Consider the following 22,545-nt stretch of genomic DNA (forward strand, 5'->3'; position numbering starts at 1 on the left):
CCGGGGAGCAGATAAGGTCATTCAGGTGGCGCTGGAATGCTTTTGTAAATATACCAGGTGGAGATAAGAAGCGTCGTGACGGATTCTTTAAATGTTTCAGTGTTGACGAATCTTGCGGTTAATATGAAGTCACACAGGGACTCTCTCTCATGACGTCTCATCACAGCATCCACTTCCTTGTAGCCTTGTTTGACCTGTTTCTGAGGCCAAGAACATGAATCCAGGTTGGCTTTTAAAACGACTCAAATGAACAATCAAAGTGGAGTAAAAGGAGTTGGTTTGCAAACTTTTAATGAGACAAAAAAAACACAAAAGAAAATAAATTACAAGAAATCTGGATAAATAAATATTTATGCTATTTAGGCGTTACCTTCATTTCCGTGACAGCGCGCTGACGAAGAGAAAACAGAAAAAAACAAAAAAGCTTTTATATGGCAACAGACGAAACACTGAAGGTCAGAGGACGATTAACGAGTCCCGAACTTGATTTAATTCTCAAATGTTTGTGGATCTCACGTTTGTGCAGTTTGAGTTTTTAATCCGACTTCTTCTCCAGTTTTTAAATCATCTTCTCCGGCGCTCATAATTTCACATCCACATTTCTTTTGTTCTGTTCAGAGTCGCGGTAGAGGCTCTTGACCGACAAACACTGGGCGCGTGAAAAGAGACGTCATTACAGCAGATTTTCAGACGAGTGCGAGTCCTAACCAGAGGGCGTCACGACAGTTCTGCAGAAGCAGGGCTTTCGAAAGGTTTGGCCTGAGATGGGGAAGTAACAGCGTGAGCGTGAGCGTCAAACCTGTAACGTAGGGATCTGAAGGTCCAGCAGTTGGGGGGGGGAAAGTAAAGAGGAGCCTCTTTAGAAGCCGAGTCCTCTGGGCCGGGTCCAGGTGTCGCTGCTGCAGGGATATCACTTCAGGTCCACCTCAGCAGGACGCCTTGTTTCAATCCTCAGCAGCTCTACAGCCCCTTCAAGGATGAGACCTTCTTCTTACGAGCCGCCAGCATCTCGTAGAACGGGTCTTTGCTGATGGCCGCTCTGCAGGCGGAGGAAGAACGGTTAGACTCCACCATCATCATCATCATTTTTGATTCAGCAGCAGAGACGGCGTGACTCACTTGATGCTGTTGATCCACTCGTCCTTCTCCTCCGCGGTCGGGGCTGAGATTCTGTAGAAAGTGTGGTTTCCCTCGACGACGCGGCCGTCCGCCTCCGTCTTGCAGGCCTTGATCACCTGATCCTTGTGGTTGGGGATGAAGAGCTCGAAGCAGTTCTGGGAGGAAGAACGAACAAAGGCGTTGGAGGGAAAACCGGTTGGAGGGAATAAAAACGTTTAAGAGTTTAAAAGCACAACCAGGAAGTTGTCCAGATGTAAATGTTAACGACAGCTACTAGACAATCGACTGCTGCACCTGCTCTACAAGGTGAATAGATCACGCATCAGTGATTAATGGAGGCTAAGGGTTATTTACACTCCAGTTTATTACCTCGTATGAACTAATGCAGATTAATACAAGAAAATAAATACATCCTCCTTCATGAAAGTTTGTTGAAACCGTTTTAAAGACGTGTTTCAGGACAAAATATTAGAAACACCTGTAAGTTTAAATCCACTACAGGTGAACAGCTGAATCGACACATCTCTAAAACAGCTGCAGGATTAAAAACTGCATAAAGATAAGATTTACCGTGTGTTTTATAACATGTAATTAACCGGAGTGTATTTAGATCAGAGCTGAAATAAGCAAATGAAGAAAGAATTTATGTCAAAGTGATATTTTTTTAGGTTTTATAAGTCCTGTGTGCTCATCAGTGACTGGTCAACGTGGTTCAGGAGAGACCAGGTCTGTACTGGGGTTTGTAGTTCTTGCCGTTTGTCCTTTTTTTAAACATCATATACAGATACTGCCACCTGCTGGTATGAAGAGTTATTTCTTTTCACACAGGAACAAAACAAAGGACAGGACGTGTGTGCCAGTTGTCCGTTGGACGTCCTGTACCTCCAGAGGCATCGCTGCATATTTAATAATAGATTAATCTCTTAACATAAATCTTTTCTGTCTCACTTTCTCCTTTTCCCTGACATGCGACCAAACTTTCAGACTTCTAACAGCCTTCAATCTCACACACAACAACAACAACAAGTGTCAGAGACGAGGGCTCAGCAGTTTACCGGTTTCTTGGAGTCATCAACTTCTCTGATGCTCAGATTTTCCAGTGGAATAATCCCTCTGGGTTCCTTATCCTTGTAAACACACAGAGAGAGAGAGAGAGGATAAATTACAGAGTGAGGCCTCTAAGTATAACTTATCTGACCACACATCTCGTCCCTCGCAGCCAAACAGCCGTCACTTACAGTGGTGTATTCGAAGTAGTAGAGGCAGCTGTCTGTGAGAATGAACCAGCGTCTCTTCCAGGTTTTCACTCGTCCACCTGAAGACGGATCACAGGTGAGCCGAGAGTTCAGTAATATAAAAAAAAATAAATAAATAAAAGCTGAACTTTTATTGTTGATGGAGACACTTTGAAGCACACTGGCGACACACATCAGCAGCAGGTTAATTAAAGCCTGCAAAAAAGCGGTTAAAACGTAGGTGGGTGACCAGCGGTTAGAAACAGATGTGAAACTAGTTGGTTTTTCACATCGGGGCACAGCTGCAGCAGCAGGGTAGCAGAGGGTAAAGTCAGCTATGAAAATGATCTGGCATCTTTCAGACCAAAGCCGTGGTGTAAAAGGTGAATGCACACAGCTGGTGAGGGCCAATAAAGGTCAGGTAGAGGGGGGGGGGGGGGCAGCTCAGAAGCGAAGCAATGCGTTAAAGCTGAGGGTACATACCTCCTGGAGTCAAAACCATGAAACACAAAAACAAACAAGGAGAACGTCAAAAAGAGTGTTACAGAAAACTAAATGTCAAACGTCCACTTTGTTCAGTTTCATCATGAAGCAACAACATTTAACCGTCATGTTTAAGGTGCTGTTACACGTCCAGTCCACTAGAGGGCCAACCTGTTTCTGTTTACACTGAATTAACTGGAGGAAGGAGCGATCCAGACTGAACGTACCGAGCTTCAGCAGCCATCCTTCTCTGTCAGGGTTGAAGAAGGTGTGCGTGAGGTCGTTCCCGTCGTCCTCTGGGATCTTGAAGGGCTCGTTCTTGATGCTGTCGTACAGGTTCTGCGGAGAGCGTGGAGATTACGTGGATTAATGGGTTGGTGTGACTAAAGGAAGGAAGAGGCTGTGGAGTCATATTCCACAGAGTGAATGCCTGCAATCATAGGATCATATGAAGTTTAAAATAGCTTCAGTTGTTTGTGTAACGGTTCCTCATCAGTCGGACTCGGTCTGAGATAAAATATGTTATATAATGTTATAAATATGTGTGAAGATATTCAGTTATTCAGCTCATGATTAATAAAACTGGACTTGTTGTGGATTCTACTGATGTTTCAAAAGATCCTCTAATTGAAGGTGAGTTTTGTGTCATTAATAAACCAGAGGCAAGTGAGATTAAAGTGTAAAACCTCCACAGATGTTCCAAATCAAACCTAAACTCTCCACCTGTCACCTAAAACAGAAGAAGCCTCTTGAATGATAATGAAACGTCTTTAAAAAAGCACCTTTGGAGTTTGACTCTATAAAAGTCTCTTATTATAAACACTCCCTTGGTGTTTCCTAGTCCACACTTATCTAGGATTCTGTGGATTTTGACCCCATCACCGACTGAGACAATCCTGTCTTCTCTGGGATCGCCTCAAATCATGCGTCACACTTGCGGTTATCCGTCCAAATCAGACGTCTCGGTCTCTCGAATTCCACTTTGCGTCGGCTGTTCACACACTACGACCATCGAAACGAATCCATCACTGCGGCTAACGCTTGGTCTATTTTCGTGGTCAGCGTATCAGAGAGAGATGTGACTTGTCTGAGCCGCTCCTAGAAAATGAAACTCCTCTCACCCTGAGTAGGTCCTCCGGCAGGTCTCCTCCGTCATTGATTCCTCTGTTCATCGCAGTGAATCTCTGAACCGTGGGCTTGTCCTTCACGTTGGGGTTGTGTAGGCTGGTGTTCAACATGATCACGGCGAACGACAACACGTAACAGGTATCTGAAAACAGAAACGTGTGCGTACGTTTTCACATTTAGCTGATGTCAACATATTATGTAATTTGACTTCCTGTTAATACTTTGGTCTCTTTACGTACCTGTGCTCTGAAACACGCCGGGGTTGCAGTGACAGTAGCGCTGGGCGAACGCCTCCATCATGCGGTCGATCTTCTGAGCCTCGCCCGGCAGCCTGAAGCTCCACAGGAACTGCCGGAGAGCCTGAACCAGGTTCAGGTCGGTGAACTCGTGCAAGTCCAGGAAAGCGTGCAGGACCTCGATGTTGAAGTCATTTCTGCACACGACACGCGACATCCCACACAGGGAGTAAACAAAAGAAGAAGAACGGGAACAATGATCTTTTTACTCATTTACTCGAGAGCTGCGTGACTAAAAACTGATTCATGGATGATGTGTTAGAACTATTAATCCATCATAACAGCATGAATAAGACCTGATTTATCCTTTAACATAAACAGTTCAAATATATTTTTTAGGCTGAGGAGTAAACCGACAGAGGATCTCTTTAGTTTCACTGACCTCTCCCCCAGGTAGTCGCCGATGGCCGTTTTATTCAGCCCCTCCCCCTTGTAGAGAAACTGAGCGATGTCGTCGCTGGTGTTTTTCAGCAGCGAGCTGTCGATCAAGAAGCGAATCCCCTGATGGAGAAAATCAAAACACACACACACACACTGAAAATACTAATACACCGTGAACCAGAGCAGATACGTACGTATTTAACCAGACGGTTTTAACAACAGGTGAACATTTTGAGGTTTCCGAGACTCGGTTTAACTGAAATAGCTGCAGTTTCACTCTTCTCTGTGAAAGAAGGAAGTGCGGTTTATTTACCTTGGCTGGGTCCATGTTGAACTTTTTCCGGCCCATGGCCATTTGTTTGTTCCTCTGCATACTTTTCCTAAAGACAGATTTAAAAAAAAATAAATAAAAATAAAACACAAATACACTGTCAGTACTTTATTTGTTAGTTATTTATCGAGCAAATGCACAAAATATTTGCCGGCTTCAGCCTCTAACTTTGAGAATTTGCTGCTTTTCTCTATTTTTTGTCATTCTCATCATCATTGAAGTAAAGTACATAGCTCTGAAGCTGAAGAAACTAAGCATTAACCCAGTTTAAGGACTTCATGTTCTGATAAAATGTGATTTAAAACACATTTTCCTCTGTTTTCTAACATCAATATACATTTATCAAGATAATTTGCTAATTTAATCAATAATTAAACAATCCCATGAAGCGGCAGGCTGCATTCTGAGTGACTATGAACGCACTTCCACCAAAACAAAGGCTGAGGAGAGCGGCGCTGCCTACGCACAAACACAGCAATGAGAGCTGCTCTACCTCTCTTCAGTCAGGCCCAGGCTTTCAATCTCATTGGTCACGTCGGCTATCTCATCCTTCAGCTTCTGAAAGCGGACAGAGAGAGAGAGGAGAGAGACAGTTAGGAGACATTACAAACAACAATCATACTGTACACGTGTGATATCTGTTTTACATTTGACCCTTACGTAAACCTCTGGAGAGGCGTCGCTGTCAAAGTTAATTACGCATAGTTGTCTGTTTGACGTATCCAGACACGTCGAAGACTCAACTAAAACCCCTAAAAGTGCAGACATGAGTCACCCGCTCTCAGACACATTCATTCTTTCTCTCGGCAGGAGATTCAGGCAGCAGTCGCTCACTACTTAAAATCCTCTCTGGGATCTGTAGCACCTGTTCTGGGGTCAGAACCCACCACGCTTCCCCCATTTTCTCTCGTCCTGCTGCTCCCCTCCCCTCCCCTCCCTTCCCCTGTGCTGACCCAGATTTATCAGCCTGCCCCCCCCCCCCCGCCCCTGCGTCTCCCTCCCTGGTCTGTTTGGGTGTCCCATTGGTGTGGGAGACGGGAATGTGCAGGATCAAAGACTTTGACTGGCTTAGTGGAGCTGCTCGCGAGAGGCAGAGGCTACGGGGAGGGAAGAAGAGAGGAGAGAAACAGATGGAGAAACACTGAGCCCAGCAGAAAAGATAATGGACTCAGATAATTATAGAAGGGGAGACCGGCGTCTTAGATTAGAGCCGTAATCATGTGCAACTCTCGACCCCCCATCACCCTCAACCCAAGGTAAATAAAACTGTGCGTTTCCGTAGCTGCACGCCTTTATAAACAAACTGCATCCTTTGTCTCCATTACTGGAATATGTCACGGCTCATTACCCATCGGTGCCCCGAGGGTAAGATGGGGGCGGGGCTTAGAGGAGAGAACCGCCAAAGTGAGTCAACCTTGGTAATAAACTCCATCAATCAGTTTATACAGCGTCGCTGCCTGGAGGCGGTGTGTGTGCGTTGTGGACGCCCATTTAGCTGATAAGAGTCATATTAGTTTGAAGAAGGATGTAGATATCTGTGAAGTACACTGCCTGGCCAAAAAAAAAAGGTCACACACTTTAATATTTCGTTGGACCTCCTCTGTGGCATTGTTCCGATAAACTTCTCCAGCGTCTCCAGATTTATTTCCATCCAGTGTTTCATTCATTTTTCACCAAGATCTTGTATTGATGATGGGAGAGTCTGACCACTGAGCAAAGCCTTCTCCAGCACATCCCAAAGATTCTCAATGGTGTTAAGGTCTGGACTCTGTGGTGGCCAATCCATGTGTGAAAATAATGTCTCATGTTCCCTGAACCACTCTTTCACAATCTGAGCCCCATGAATCCTGACATTGTCATCTTGGAATATGATCCATTGATGGAATAACCTGGTCATTCAGTATATTCAGGTAGTCAGCTGACCTCATTCTTTGGGCAACACAATGTTGCTGAACCTAGACCTGAGCAACTGCAGCAACCCCAGATCATAGCACTGCCCCCACAGGCTTGGACAGTAGACACTAGGCATGATGGGAGCATCACTTCATCTGCCTCTCTTCTTACCCTGATGGTTCTCCACTATCCTTCCAGTTTTTAATAATGCGTTGGACAGTTCTTAACCCAGTTTTAGTAGTTTCTTCAGTCTCCTTAGATATTTTCTCTGCTTGATGCATGCCAATGATTTGACCCTTCTCAAACAGAGGATGTGTCTTTAAACATGGTTGTTTAAGAAATGAGAAGCTGCTCATTGCATCAGTTGGGGTTAAATAACTTGTTGCCAGCTGAAAGATAATCACCCATGCAGAAATTATCCAATAGGAGGCTCCTACCTGTTTGCTTAGTTAAATCCAGGTGGCGACTTTTTTTTTTTTTTTGGCCAGGCAGTGTGTGTACAAATAATTAAACTATTCTTCCACTTATTTTAACCAGTTTGATCCATGTTGGACGCCGTAGCAGCAGCGTAAGAAGAGAAATAATATTAAGTCTTTATCAATCATCAAATATCAAATAAATAATTAAATAAATAATCATTCTTTTGTGTTATTAATGCACCTGAAGTTGACCGTATTGCGTCTTTGCCACAGGTTGATAACAGCAGAGCACTTGTTCTTCTTTCGTTAACCTCCCAGCTAATCGTAGCTCTTCCTGTTTCCCCCTTTTGTATGTTGAATACAGACTACTGCCCCACGCTGGTATGAAAAGTGTCAGCTTCAGATGTCTGTGTCTCTTCTTCCTACAGTGGATGAACGTGAACATCCTCCCTCAAATACTGCCGTCATTGTGTTGACATCAGTGACGAGCATCGACATGTTAAAGGCTTCAGTCCGCCAGACTCCAGTGATATTAGAGACACAATATTTTCATAATGACATAAGGAACAATTCAACAAGACGTGGTTTTGCCGTTGAGTATTTTTGTCGACGTGAAACTGGATCCAAAGTTTAAATCTGCTTCCAAAAACACATCCCAGACATTTATTTTAAGACATCTAAGTTACGTGACTTTAAAAATAAAACTGCAAACTAGGGGAGCAAGTATAACAGGTTTTTTTTTTTTAAAAAGGCTGATGCCAAGATTCTCCCTTTCCAGACTTTCACCTCTAGGGATTGTAGGCAGTGATTAAAGGATCATAAAACAGGCTAATACAAACACTTACCAGATTTGCAGATGTTTGAATGTGAAATCCCTGACAACACCTTTCCGGACACATTCCTGGCCTGTTTCCAAGCTCTTAACCGATCGTACAGGAAACTCCGGTTTGTGTTATTAATCGTTATATAACTGAATAACTGGATTTTTGCTTCGGTGTTCAAATCGTAAACAGAAGTTATGTAATTTACTGAGTAATTACTGAGTCATTGTCAAACAAGACAATGCCATAAGACAATCCTCACAACCCTGAAGGCTGATTTGAATCTACACTCTCTTGCCAAAACATTAGGTACACTAGTGACAATGAATGCACTCTAATGAAGCAGTCCTGCACTAAATCTTATCTCCATATCTGTTATAATGTTCATTTTATGCTGAAACTATGTAAGAAAAGGTCTCAATTTGTTTCCACGCGTGTACCTAATGAACTGGCAAGTAAAAGGGCAACTGTGCCCCCCGTCCTACGAAACCAGTTCACCTAAATAATAGAGCTGACACAGGCGGTCCTGCTAATTTATTAAAGGTTGAGTGGGGGAGAACTGAAGGGGGGAGGAGGGGCAGAAAGAGCATGTATACATATATGAGAGGTCCACCCCCCCAACCCCAAAGAGGATCATCTGTCTTGAATGTGTACAGTAACGCTCCAGTGGTCCTACTTCCATACACCCCCCTCTACCATCCAAACGCACCTCCCCAGGCACATTGGTCTAGACATGAAAGCTACTCAAGGACACAGAGAGACAGAGAGGAAACAATTGGGGGTTCAGACAAAGAGAGGGGAAAAAGTACAAAGCAAAACCAACCGGTTGTTTGTTTGTAATTCCTTCTAGTCTCTGGTCTGAAACTATGCAGAATGGTTTGGACAAAATAAAATGTTAGGGAGTCCAGAAAAACCACGAGGTTCACGGCGAGGACAAGAAGAAAAACTCCCTTTCATAAGTATTTAGTCAAGGCAGTGATCGAGACAGAGAACAGAGAGAGAGGGGCAGAGGAACGGCCCTGAACGTATACTTGGTGTTTATGAAGAGGGATGTGGGGAATATGTGCGTCTCACGCAAACGTCAGATCTGGCATAAACTGGATTAGCTGTGGGTGATGTGATTAAGAGATGAAAAACGGTTTCATAATTACTACGTCATGCACAACACGTCGAGGTCAGTGATAGTTTTAAGTACATTCAGTAACTTGTAGGAAATACTTGAAATCTGTTAAGTCACAATTTCCTTTTTTTTTTATTGCAATGTCACAAGACGGTAAATGAATATAAAAAGCGACAATCAATCCAAAGTTTAAGCAGTTTTCTTGACTGTGTTGGTATTTTTCAGTCTAGACAGGATCCTATAAATAAATTATCCACAGACGTAAAGCATATCTGAGGAGATTCTCAGTCATCCAGGTCGTGGTTACGTTTAAAGACAAACAACGCTGAGACAAAGGCAACTGGACTTGATGAGTTTTTTTTTGAAGATGCTTCACCACCACCACCACCATGACCTAAGCAGCTTCTTCAGAGCTAAATGACTGATGGGGAGAGTTTAAGTTTTGCGGACAAGTATCTGGTTGTTAGCAGACCCGGGTCATGTGAGTTTCAGACGGGCGCCACCCTCAGATGTTCCTAATAAAAACGTGAACTCACCACGAGTCGAAGAAGCTGCTTTGATGAAACATCTAAAAGAAACTAAAACAAGTCCAGATGTCTTTCTTTTAGCTTTGTTTTTTTTAATATACATATATCCACAGGTATGTTGACAGGTTTAAAGAGCACTGATAGAAAAACAAGAGATTTCAGGCCTTTCTATCTTGTGCACAAGGTCCAAGTTCCACCATTGATTAGGGATGCACCGATCCGATATTGGTATCGGGTATCGGCCCCGATATTGGAAAAAATAGCTGGATCGGGTATCGGTAAAATTAACCGATCCACGGGCCGATCCAGTTTTCTTTTCTTTTCTTTTCCTCCGTCGCACCAAATCCTTCGTCATTCGTTAGCAGCATGGTGGAACGAGTTGGAGATCCTGTAGTAGTCCAGTAGGTGGCGGTATGTCGTAAAGATATGATCCGCCATTAAACAGAAGAAGAAGAAGAAGAACGAGCTGGAGCGTTTAACATGGAGCGAGCGAAAGAGTCGGGTGTGTGGAGGCATTTCACGGGTTATATTCTCAGGTTCAGCTGCTTTTGTATTTTGAATTCCTGCAGTACTTTGCACTTAATATATGTTTTACATGTTTACAGTGTTTGGTAACTTGTTTTGATTACTGTTTTGTTTCTACTACTACATTTTATTTATTTAAATTTATTTTAAGAAGTTTGATTACATTTTATTTTCAATTTGGATGCACAATTGTTCAAATAACAAATAAATAAGTATTCAATACATTACATCTATGTTATTTTGTCTTAGTTAGGAAAGTCTGGTGCCTTTAGATTCTTCTACATGGTGGAAGGAAGGTATAAGGTGGAAGGTATGCAGTTTATTATATTAATTCAACGGTATCGGATCGGTATCGGGTATCGACAGATATACAAAGCCCAGGCATCGGTATCGGTATCGGGACTGAAAAAGTCGGATCAGTGCATCCCTACCATTGATCCTGTTGGTCTTCTGACTGGTCTGCTGACAACCAACCAGAGGGCTCCTACCCATAGACATATATACATAGACGCCTCATTGAGCGTTGTTGCGATACGTCAACGTTGCCGCCATATTGGAGGAGGCAGCTCTGTCCCGCGATACAATACGAGTCAATGGAGTGACCTTTATCAAGCGTCTTCTACAAAGTGCTGTAAGTTAATGCCTCTCATTTACACGTTCACACACGAACGTATATATCCAGGGAACCGATAGGAACCAAAAACAACGTCTGGAACATTAATGTTACAGACGTTGTTTTTGGTTCCTGTCGGTTCCCTCGATATATTCGTTCGTGTGTGAATATGTAAATGCTTTTAGTACTTCGTAAAAAGACGCTTAACAAAGTTCACTCCATTCATTCGTACTGGTTCGCGGGACAGAGCTGCCTCCTCCAATATGGCGGCGACGTTGACGTACGGTCCAGCGCTCAATGAGGCGTCTATGTATATATGTCTATGCTCCCACCCTTTGTCAGGCCCCGACTTCCTATGTTACTGTTGCTAGGTTAGACAAACAATAGCAATGCGGCGAGGAGATTTTGTTAGAAATTAACTTTTGTAATATTTCTGACGTCTAATAACTTTAGCAACGTTGCTAATGTTTGCCTGTAGACTCTTGGTTTCAGGTTTTCCAAGTTTTTTTCCTACGGGAACAGCCCACTACATTACTATTGTTTGTGTAACCTAGCAACAGTAACATAGGAAGTCGGGACATCAGCAGACGAGTCACCCTTAACAAAAGGCCAGTTATTGGGATTAGTTGTACACACAAGGCTTCAGATTTAAATTTTAAGAAACTAATGGAAGAAATAAAAGAAAGCATTGACAGGCCCTGATACACAGTGTGTGTGTGTGTGTGTGTGTGTGTGTGTGTGTGTGTGTGTGTGTGTGTGTGTGTGTGTGTGTATATTCTTACTTGTATGTCCTGCAGGAGCTCTTGTTTTCGGCGGCGGATGCTCTCCAGCTCCTGTCGCTCCTCTGGACTGAGGTCATCAGGCACTGAGGACACAACAAGCACACAAAGCACTCAGACATCAAATATTTCTCCCGTCCTCACAAACACAAACACACACACACACAATAGAAATACTGTACATGCACGCACATTACTACATGCGGAAGAACAAAGGGGAGAGACCTGAGAGTCCCACTGGTCTGGGTCACTATGGCAACACAATCTTTGATCCATCAAATTACAACCTCCTGCCACACAAGTAGAGGATGAAATCAAACCCCTTTTGTCTTAAACACACAATCTGAAACATGACCTTTGGATTTACCAACAATCGTTAACTACATTTTTTTTTTGTTGACAGACTTGTTTTGCATGAATCAAATACGTCCTCACGGTTTCTGAGTTACATTTCTGGCGACATATGTCTGTTTCTCTGCTACATTAATGATAGAAACCTCGTAGGCGTTACGGTGGGACGCTGAGAAGCTGAACTCCTCTGCAGACGGGAACGGATTTAATAAAACTGACTCAGAGTATTTAAACAAAATAAAAGATCCTGTTTGCTAAGTCGTACTGTTGTTCAACATCAGAGGTAACACCAGAGGCCCACCGTAACGTGTAAACACTCATTCGCCAGCTCATTGGGTACACTAGTGAAAAAATGATTTCCTCCTTATATATATATATAACAGTCCTCGCTTTATGGAGTTTATGATATTCAGCGTGTATTTAAAATAACAGAGCAGCTCAACTGTGGTTTGTAGTACTGATTATTTTGACAACCCCATATTGTCAGTGGTCTAGGCTAGAAAACCGAAACAGTTTTAATTAAATCTAGTCCAACAGCACCACACGCTACATCCTCCAAAATGATAATTAGGGACGCACCGACATGAGAAGTCTTGGCCGAAAACCGAAAACCGAAAACGGAAACACCGAAAGAAATTATTATGACAATTATTAGTACCATTACATTTATGGCTATGACTGCGTACTACCCTCACTAAAATCAAGGCATTGCAATTGCATAAATTAAAGGAACAGTATGTAAGAAATGTATTTCAATTAATCATAAAATGGCCCTGATATGTCACTAGACATGAAGAAATCATGTTCATTTCAAATACTTATATCACTGACAACAGTGGTCCGGCCAGGATATTGTCATTTAAAAGTGAAAGTTGCAGCCCTCAACTGATGTTGATGTTGTCATGTTGTGTTTTAGTCTGAGGCGCCACCCTCCACCTATCTACCAATCACGAAGTGAGTAGAGTTTCGTCTTCCGGGTTGCCAGCTCTGCTCTAGTTACCGCAGCTGCAGCTACGAACGTGTCGGATAAAACATGTGTAACGTTACTAAACCTAAGACCTCGTTATGAATCCGAACTACGTCGTGACAAAGTCCGAAATAAAACAAGGATTTGTAAAGGAGATGCCTTTGAAAGATGGAGACGGCTGAAAACGGAGAAGAATTTGAAGACAGACGCCAACGCTGCTAATTTTCTCCTGGCTAACTTACTTGTACATAATGTAAATGGACATTTAAAATATTCACGACAGTCGAACAAAGTTATGCATGTTCGTGCAAAGTAACGTTACGTTAGCGCATACAGAGGAGGTGGGTCATCGAATTGAAAAGGTAAGGAATTGTTTGGGAAATAAAAACGGCGAGTCGTCATTGCTAACATTAGCGATGCGTTATGAGCCCGTTTCTCTGTCATTACGCTGAAACCCCGAGGAAAACAACATTAGCACGTCGATTATGGCAATGTGAAACGTAATTGAGACGTATTGAGTAGCCTAACGTTACCTCGGTAACCTGGCAACCTCGAGTCAGGGGGGAGGTTGGAGGGGATACACCGTTCTACAGTATTTAGAAAGTGATTGCAGTACCAGTTTTGGCCACAATCTTACATACTGTTCCTTTAATATCATGAAAATACTTATTTAGCACATTCCAACGATGCACAATATAAAGTGGGTCTTTATATATTTATTCATTCATTCATTCATTCATCTTCTATACCCGTTTAGTCCTGTTAAGGGTCACGGGGGTCTGCTGGAGCCAGCTGTCATCGGGCGAGAGGCAGGGGTACACCCTGGACAGGTCACCAGTCTATCTCAGGGCTAACACAGAGAGACAGACAACCATTCACACCTACGACCAATTTAGAATCACCAATTAACCTAACCAGCATGTCTTTGGACGGTGGGAGGAAGCCGGAGTACCCGGAGAGAACCCACGCAGACACAGGGAGAACATGCAACCTCCACACAGAATGGATTCGAACCGGTGACCTTCTTACTGTGAGGAATCAGTGCTAACCACCTCGCCACTGTGCCGCCCTTTATATATTTATATAATACTATTATATATATTGAAATACGTCCACCCGGCAGACTTGCCCGTGCTGGCTGCGGTTGTTGCTCGCGTCATCACAACATCCTGTTTCGGCGATAAAAGTCTTTCGACCGAAAATACAGTTGAATTACCACCTTTCTGATGCTGCTTCAACATAAAACTGAACATTATAACAGCCAAGAAGCTAAGAGTGAGCGCAGACTTTTATATCACGGTGCATTTATTTTCGCTAACATACCTAATGAAGTGGCACAGGCGGGTGTAGCTCACTTGGTCCGTCGTGGCCACAGCTCTCCGAATTTAATTTAAATTCTATCTCTGTCTCTCGTCCGTCTCTTGCTAGTTTCCTCTCTTGTGCATGAAAGCACTGACTCAAGGTTTAGCTACGGAGACAATATGTTCATGTTCAAAAGTACCCGTCCAAAAAATAACAGACAAGTGGCACGTTTGACTTGACGTGTTACTGTATCTGTTCAGCTCAAATGTTTCCTTCCACCCTTCACACAAAACACACACACACACCCTTAACTGTACATGACCAAGTGTGTACTCTGATATAACAGACACACATAATATCTGCAGGGGGACGATAAGCTGGGATAAGGAGGCAAACGCAGTTGTCGGCGACTGGCTCTGCGGTTTTTCTCGAGAAAACAACTTGAGAAGGCGGAAGAAATTTTCCAGTAATAACGTTTTGGAGTGTAAAAAAAAAAAAATCGTGCCGTTTGTGGCTAATCTGCATATTTCCTGTTTCACATCTACTGATTTTCAAACCTCACGTCTCTGCACGGTCGCCTGTAATTGCTCTTCCTCCTCTGGGTACGTTGTAATAAAGCTCCTGGAGCGGATGTTTTCTGAGGCATGTAACGTGCTGTAACCAGAGAGAAAAAGGGAGGAAGAAGAAGAGAGAGGGCGCATTTTATTCTGAGTAACAAGCAGTTAGAGAGGACGAGTCAAGCTGTGCTGCTGCTGCTGATGTTTGTCAGCCTCATTAGAGGAGGTCCTGCCGAGGGATTCGAGTAAACTATTCACTCTGCCATCGTGAAGTTTCTCGGCGTCCGACAATCCTTTTACAGAAACAGATTTATGAAGATTTAGATTAATATATCATCACTGTTCTAACTTTACAAGACTGAAACCATCAATTTAGGATCTAATACGCAGGATATATGACCATTCACATTAATGATTGACCAACACTTTATGTTTTTATCAATGATTAATTAAAGCTTGTTGTGTAAAATGTGATAAAACAATAAAAACTAAGCTGTATCAGGGCCCGTCCACACGTATCCTGTAAACGCACAGCCCTAAAACGCACTTTTCTGAAAACGGGTCCCAGGGTGGAGAAACTCGCAAACGCAACTCTTGCGTTTCTGACAGACAGAAACGGAGAAAACGACGTCATCGCCACACCCCTCGAGCAGCCTTCCACCTCCCGCGAGACGTCTCATAACAACATCAACAACAATGGCGGACTACAAGCTAGTTTTCATGCTGGAGAAGATATTGAGCCTATTAGGGTTACCAGGGCAACATATCATGCTCCTGTGCCACCACGCTGAGCAAAAAAAGGCGATTTGTAAACAGCGCTCAAGATTTGTGCGCATGCTCCGCCTCTTCCTCTCCGTTTTTGGTGAATTTCTGAAACTGAAACAGCGCCACCTATAGGCCTGGAATATGAAGTAGCGGAGAGGGAAAAGATCGTTTTCGTACGTGTGGACGAGGCCTCAGTCAAAGAAACCCAACGTCAGGATTAGGCTTGGGTATCGAGTATCGAGAATCGATTGGAACCGGGACTAGCTTTGCGATTTTCCCGGAATCGTTCAAAAGTTTAATTTTCGATTCCTCGTTTCGATTCGCAGTCCGCCGACCGGAAGAAGAAACCGCTGAACACACCAACGAAGAAGCGTCCACCGGAAGTGTTGGCTTAACCGAAATGTCTACGGTCGAACGTGGACAGCGTGCGTCGGAGGTCGAAAGTGTGGCTTCGCTTTTCTAAACAGAACGAAATCTCGGCAAAATGCAACATTTGCGACGAGATTGTTTCGTGCACAGGAGGGTGCGCGTCGAACATGATGGAGCACCTCCGAATTCATGGAGTAGAAATAAATGTGTGCCCCGTCTTTGACGCGCTGCGCCGACCGTCCTCCGGCAGCGGACCGGATTCCGGTAAGTAAAACAATACATATACATTAAATAATACGTCTTGCGCCAACATTGAGGCAGCTAACAAATTAGCCCACGTATAGAGTTCGTAAAAAGGAAAAAGTTCATAGAATTAAAATTGATGGAGAAGGTCAGACTATTTCCTTCAGAAAGACCGTTGGCGAGCTAGCTCGTTTAAAATATCCTAAACTTTTTTTTTGATCCCGCCTCTTAAAAGAATCGGAATCGAGAATCGTTAGGAACCGGAATCGAAACAAGGAATCGGAATCGTTCAAATTCAAACGATACCCAACCCTAGTCAGGATGTTTATTATCTATCTATAAATCAAGAAGCGTCCGTGTGTCTGTCTGTCTGTGGCACGCATATCTCGCGAACCGTTGGCCCGATTGATTTGAAACTGGGCAGGTGTCTCGCTACGGGCACGAAGATGTGCACTGCTAAGTTTGACGTTGTTTGGATAAGAAATGTAAAATATATCGGTAAAATAGGTTTTCTCCGCTCTAATATTTCCACTAATCCTCATACACAGCACCTGTAGGCTCCCACTATAGGAATACATACTTCCGACGGGCACTGCACTAGTTACAATAAATCTATTAAAACTATAAAATACATAAACTTTAAGAAGTTCTTAAAGGTAATTTGCTGCAATATTTGACTTTTCGTCCTTGGCTTTTTCGACACCAGCTGACACCTCTGACTGTGTGTGTAAAGGCGTAGTCATACAAATGCAAACCTTGGGTGAAGAAGGTATAATTTACACACACACTCCAAACTCAAAAAGGCGGTGACGCAATGGCTCATCACCCAGAAAGAGAGGTTTAAGTGGGCCATCTTATTATAAACCTGAGGACGAGAATAACCGCTTCACTCTCTCCATCTTTTCATTAAGAGAGGAGGAAACGTGAGGAAGGATTTCTCTCTCTCTCTGGCATAAAAAACAAAAAAAACACACACTGACATAAATAACAACACCCTCTTTAACCAGCTGTTCCACACAGCCTTAAACACAAGTGTGTTTGTGTTGGCAAGTAATGGGACACCTTGTCACCGCAGTGCTGCCGCCGGTGACCAGCTGCTCATAGACGACCAACGAAGCCCCGGCCCAGAAAAAGTTTCCTCTCCAACCTACTTCTTCTACTCTCTTGCTTTTTTACAAAGTTACGCAACACAACCGCGTCTTCCTGCACATGCACCGAGACGCACAAGCCACTTTAATCAATCTGCAGTTACCGTGTATTCTCGTCTGGGTTTCCGGCCGACAGGAAGATGTGAAAACACCCACACACACACACACACACTCACTCTCTCACACACGTAAACACAATCATTCAGGTGAATTTCTGCTAAAAGAACAGACAAAGGAGCAGACGTGACGACGATGACGCGGTGTACACTCCTACAGATTTGTGTCTTGAAGTTCATACCAGAAAAAAAAAGGCTTCTGTCTGAGAGTTGGCGGCCTCACGGTCTCAACGGTCCCAGTTCTGTCCCACAGTTTGATTCTTCGTTTACAGCGCCATCGCCAAAGAGTACACGGCTCTAACTTAATCCCAAATAATTCCAGCACATAACAGCCCCCTTTTTTTGTTTTCCTGTAGTCCCAACAATTTGGTGTTTCCACAGAGATATAAAGCAGCTCTGACCGAGCCTCTCCAATCCCAGTCTCAATCCCGTGGTCCTCCAGTCCAGCTTCCCTGCCTCTCTAATCCTCAGGCACTCATTCCAGGAGAGAGGAGGAGAGGAGAGAGGAGGAGGAGGGGAGCAGGCCTGCAGCTAAATGAGGATGAGGACAAATGTGGTTTAGAGTGTACGTGAAGGGGGGAAACCCTTAAACCCCCCCCTCGCCCCGCCGCTCCGTGTCCATCCTGACTCCTCCCTCCCTCCTTCCCCCCCCCCCCGTCCATGAAAGAGCGGAGCATCAAACACAAGCTCCCCCACGTGGACACCGATGTCCGAGAGAGAGAGAGAGAGAGAAAGAGGTGGACTTCTTCAAAAAATTAAAAGAAATAAGGAGGGTGCTGCAGACGCGACGCTGACTCACTCCCCCCCATGAACGAAATGCGACGACATAACAGCTGTGTGTTCTGGTGAATTCTTTCTCTTGCTCATCACATGTGTTTTTGCTCACACACAAAAAAAGAAGAAGAAGCATGACCCAGGACCCCAGGCAAAGTGTCGTACAGTACATCGAGCATTTTATCGTCTGGCACCGCTCACACAAGGCAATATTTGTCCATTTTTTGGTTGTTCACAAGGCGATAATTGTCCGCTTCAACGTTTCCCCCGGGCCCGAGGACAACCAGCTCAACACAGTGATATAACCCTCCATGGTTACTGATTACATTCAGCCTTAAGGCTTCAAAAAACAATAAGTTAATGAGGTACGAAGAGGAACAACGAAAAAAACGAAAAGAAAAAAGCTTTTTCACAGAGGAAAAGTCAAATTAAAGGGAAATGGGGGAACTAAAATAAGACGCCGCTCGCTCTGTCAAGTGGAACAAACCTGTGAAAGTCTGGTCAGACAGAAAGCAGAGGTATCTTTACATAAAAACCCTCTATTTTGACACGTTTGTCCTCCTTCATGACCACAACTGACAACCTAGGATGATGTACTTTTACAGAGCATCCTGTCAGAGCGGCTCAACTCAAAACTGTGACAGGAAACAGCAGCAGCACCGCAGCTGTGAGGAAGCTGACTCTGAATTCACTAGTGTCTGCTGTGTGTCTCTGTCTGAGCTGGCAATCCAGTGGTCTGTGTCCACACACACAAATGTCACACGTTACAGTATTTTTTTTTGAGGGCAACCCCCATTCATTCATTTCCCCCAACCAATAAACGGAGACATTGATTGTATTTATAGACATGCTGCACAGTAAAGCACAGACCCCCCCCCCAAGAGGCCTGGCCTCAATCCAGATTAATAATAATAGATCCCTTGTGCCATTTAATAAAGACCACCACAGAGAGTTAACCGTTAGATGGAGACTTGTTGCTTTCTTTCTTTTTTTTTTTTTTTTTTTTTTTATTGACAGGAAATTAAAGAGTAAAAACTAAACCGGATATTCGAGCGATGAGCACGAGCTCACCTCGGTTAACCCATCTACCGGTATCAGCATAAAGTTAAGCTAGTCAGCCGCTAGTTCGCTAGCTGAACTGGTTAGCCGCCAGGTTAGCACCTACTTAACTAATATAAAGCGGGTAAGGAAACTCACCAACTCCGTCCTCCGACTTCAAAACCATGTCGCGGCTGTTTCTCAAAGCTGCCTCGAGAAAAAATAAAGACGAATCTGTCAGTTTGAGTAACTTTAAATGTCGAGTTGTGCGCGTATTCAGTCACTCCGGGTGAAGGAACGCTGGCAGTTAAGTGACAACTGACTGGGGAGAGACAGCCGGTGTTGGGGAGGATGGTGTGGGCGTGGCCTCAGCGGCTACAGCCAATCAGAGAGCAGGTGGCGTCCCCCCTGTTTATGTATCTGTCTACTGATCTGTCTAATCTAGGTTTTAAGTCGGTATTTCCCTTTTATTGTTTATTTAAACGAACTAAACAATATAATTCTAATCACCTGCAATTTACAGTCATTTTGAGATTCCACCTCTAATTTCTTTGTCATTGCATCAACCGTGACTAACTTCATATCTGATCTTGTAACACAGGTTGGTCATAAAAGTGGTTGAATAAACTGTAAACACCCATAACCATGGCAGTAAAAATGTGTATATATTTTTCACTACCTCGTCATCTAGTGCCAACTTTTCCAGCTATTTTTATGACCTGGCAGAAAGCATGCGCGTGTGTGTGTGGTGAGAAAAGGAGAAATGAAAGCAGCAAAGTATGTGTTTATAAATCTGCGTGCGTCTGTATTTAAAGATATGTGCGTCTATAGCATGTCTCTTGGTATATAGGGGAATGTGCATGCTCAGAAAACCACTTTAAATGTTGTTTTTTTTGCTCAGGGTATGTGTAAATGTTTTCATCAAGTTGTCAGTGTGTGCGCACAATGAAGCCTTGGCAGACTGACATAATCTTCTCTCCATTTAAAGCAGGAAGAGGATGCAGGACTCAACGAGACATAATAAAAATAATTTTAAAATAACAGTCCCCACCTACTTAAATATGAGAGACGTACTGAATTCCCCCATATGGGTGTGAAGCCGGAGGAAGCGGGTTCGATATCAGAGATGGGCGGCTTGTGTGGGAGAGAAAAAAGGAAGGGAGAGGAGAGGGTGTAGCGAAGGACAGAGGAAAGGAGGGCAAAGGATTGCAGCTGTGCGGTTGAATCGGCGCTTTATGCGGCATTTGGACACGTCAAAAACAGGATATGTGAGGCGGGGTGAGGAAGAGCTGCTGCAGTTCACACTTTAAGGCGTCAGCTCACAAAATGCACTTCAAAAGACACATTTTGTTTTCAGAAAGTAGTTAAAAATGCATCTTTATTCTAAGAGGAGTTGCTGTTGATTTTGTGGCGACGTGAAAGCACACAGCTTATCTACAAAATGTTCAAAAATGTCAGCAAATCCAACTAAAACTGTCAGTATGATCAGATAAGAATTACAAACGGATCCTTTAAATCTTTAATCAGAGCTGGATGACCAATCTAGAAAAACAGAAATCTGCCCCTGGGGCCTCTCAAACGCCCTGAGTACACTTCTTATCATTTGGGTTGACATCATTTCATGAATCACATATAACTGCGACTGTCATGAGCTCCTCCTATTTAAATTGTGGTTTATTTCATTGACTAAAAACACACGATTCTTGACAGATCTGAAAACTATTTTCTTTAAATTAAAGATTTGCTTCTGGCGTCTGACCAACAGTCACAAATCCATCCATGTTCAGTTTTATCTTTTAGAAAACATGCATTCAGCTGTAAATTAACAATAATCCAATATCAAACTTGTATATTTTCAGCTACATTTGAGCGCTGGTTGAGTTTAAATGTGGAAATTATGAAGCTGACATGTATAATAAGGAGTCAGGATAGGGGCCTCGGAACTAATTAGCATGTTAATCGGGCCATGGCTAATACTTTTTAACAGATAAATATAAAGATGTCACTGTTATAAGAAGCTACAGTATAATCTGTTTAATGTTTCACAGCTAAATGGTTTCTCTGTGAGAGGCTTGGAGGCTTGAAATAAGGAAATCAGAGAAAACAGCAGGTCCGGCTGAAGGAGGAACATTTACTGCAAAAAAACTGCAAATGAAATTAACCTGTTGTGCGACCACTGAGCGACTTTTCATTGTGTAACGGCGGCTTTTTGAGCGAGCGTGCAGCGTGAAAACACCTGCACAGAGAAAGAGAGAGAGAGAGAGAGAGGGAGGGAGAGAGAGAGCAGTGGGCAGAGATGGAGATTATGTCACTCCAGCTCCCACTGGAGAGGAGGCTCCTGGACCAGACGATGATGGGTGTGCGTCATGTTCTCAAATCAAGCCCACCATCTCTCTCTCTCTCACACACACACACACACACACAAACACACACTGACTCATGTGTGTACACGAACACAGAAATGTCAAAAACACAGCATGACACGCACACAGAGCGCTCTATGTCTTGATAAACCCAACTGAAAATCTCCACGGCAACTGAACACTGATAGCACTTTGTGCCAGTGTTGCTCTCAACGTCTCGCAGTGTTTGTCGCACAAAAACAACCAAAGAGACCTGGAATAATAATAATAATAATAATAATAATAAAAAACAAGGTATTTCATTTGTGAAGCACTTTTTCTTTTCAACTTCAACATCAACTGGTGAACATTTCCGCTTTCTAATGAGATGTTTCATGAAAAGCTCTTACCTGTGGATGCAGCAGGTGGTCGCACTGTAGGACAGAGAAATGCCTGGAAACTGGACGCGCACAGCTCACTCACAGTCCCCATCACAACACTGTATTCAGGAGTTTTGTGACAAAACAGGCTAACGGTATTATCCTCCCCGCATCTCTGCGCTTCACTCCTCCTTAAGCCGTCGTCATAATTCACTAAAAGCGCTCCTTGAAAAACTGAGCTCTGGTGTTTTCCCTCCCGACGGCCACCAGACTCTGACGAACTCTCAGAAAAATACTCTCAGCTCCACTCTCTCTCTCTCTCTCTCTCTCTCTCTCTCTCTTTCTCTCTCTTTCCTCCCTCCTCGCTCTTGTTCACACACTTGACCTCACTCTTGAATTCACCCTCACACACCCGACACTTTTCACGCCGATAAACACACTTTATAATAAACGCACAGAGGGAGATGCATATACCCTTTATAGGCACATACGCACACACCCACCGTTGTGTCACTTTGAACAG

General features: G+C 43.6%; 1 protein-coding gene across 3 annotated transcripts; it reads right to left on the reverse strand.

Moving 5' to 3' along the window:
* Positions 1–280: 280 nt before the first annotated feature.
* On the reverse strand, positions 281–22,232 carry cyth1b (cytohesin 1b). 3 transcript variants are annotated; one of them, XM_084567071.1, is made up of 13 exons: positions 19,460–19,600; positions 14,848–14,944; positions 11,674–11,756; positions 5,467–5,531; positions 4,956–5,022; positions 4,644–4,762; positions 4,205–4,398; positions 3,959–4,107; positions 3,064–3,176; positions 2,358–2,436; positions 2,175–2,246; positions 1,120–1,274; positions 281–1,039 (listed from the first exon to the last, which is right to left on the reverse strand). In XM_084567071.1, exons 5-13 carry the CDS (start codon positions 5,013–5,015, stop codon positions 961–963), a joined length of 1,020 nt encoding a protein of 339 aa, XP_084423197.1. In that variant the 5' UTR covers positions 5,016–5,022; positions 5,467–5,531; positions 11,674–11,756; positions 14,848–14,944; positions 19,460–19,600; the 3' UTR covers positions 281–960. The 3 variants fall into 3 exon arrangements, with proteins under 3 accessions (XP_084423197.1, XP_084423195.1, XP_084423196.1); XM_084567069.1 differs by lacking the exons at positions 14,848–14,944; positions 19,460–19,600 and adding an exon at positions 22,053–22,232 and having other exon boundaries at positions 2,358–2,434; positions 3,065–3,176; XM_084567070.1 differs by lacking the exon at positions 14,848–14,944 and having other exon boundaries at positions 2,358–2,434; positions 3,065–3,176; positions 19,460–19,605.
* Between the last annotated feature and the right edge of the window lie 313 nt (positions 22,233–22,545).

This window comes from Chelon labrosus, assembly GCF_963514085.1.
Source record: "Chelon labrosus genome assembly, chromosome: 19".
NCBI lineage: Eukaryota > Metazoa > Chordata > Actinopteri > Mugiliformes > Mugilidae > Chelon > Chelon labrosus.

Coding starts and splice junctions, on each gene's coding strand:
- cyth1b (XM_084567069.1), bottom strand. CDS start 22,134: ATGGGGACTGTGAGTGAGCTGTGCGCGTCCAGTTTCCAGGCATTTCTC. Junction 5,532..11,673: donor AGCTCCTGCAGGACATACAA/GTAAGAATATAC, acceptor GTCCGCTTTCAG/AAGCTGAAGGATGAGATAGC. Junction 2,435..3,064: donor AGGATGGCTGCTGAAGCTCG/GTACGTTCAGTC, acceptor ATCCGTCTTCAG/GTGGACGAGTGAAAACCTGG.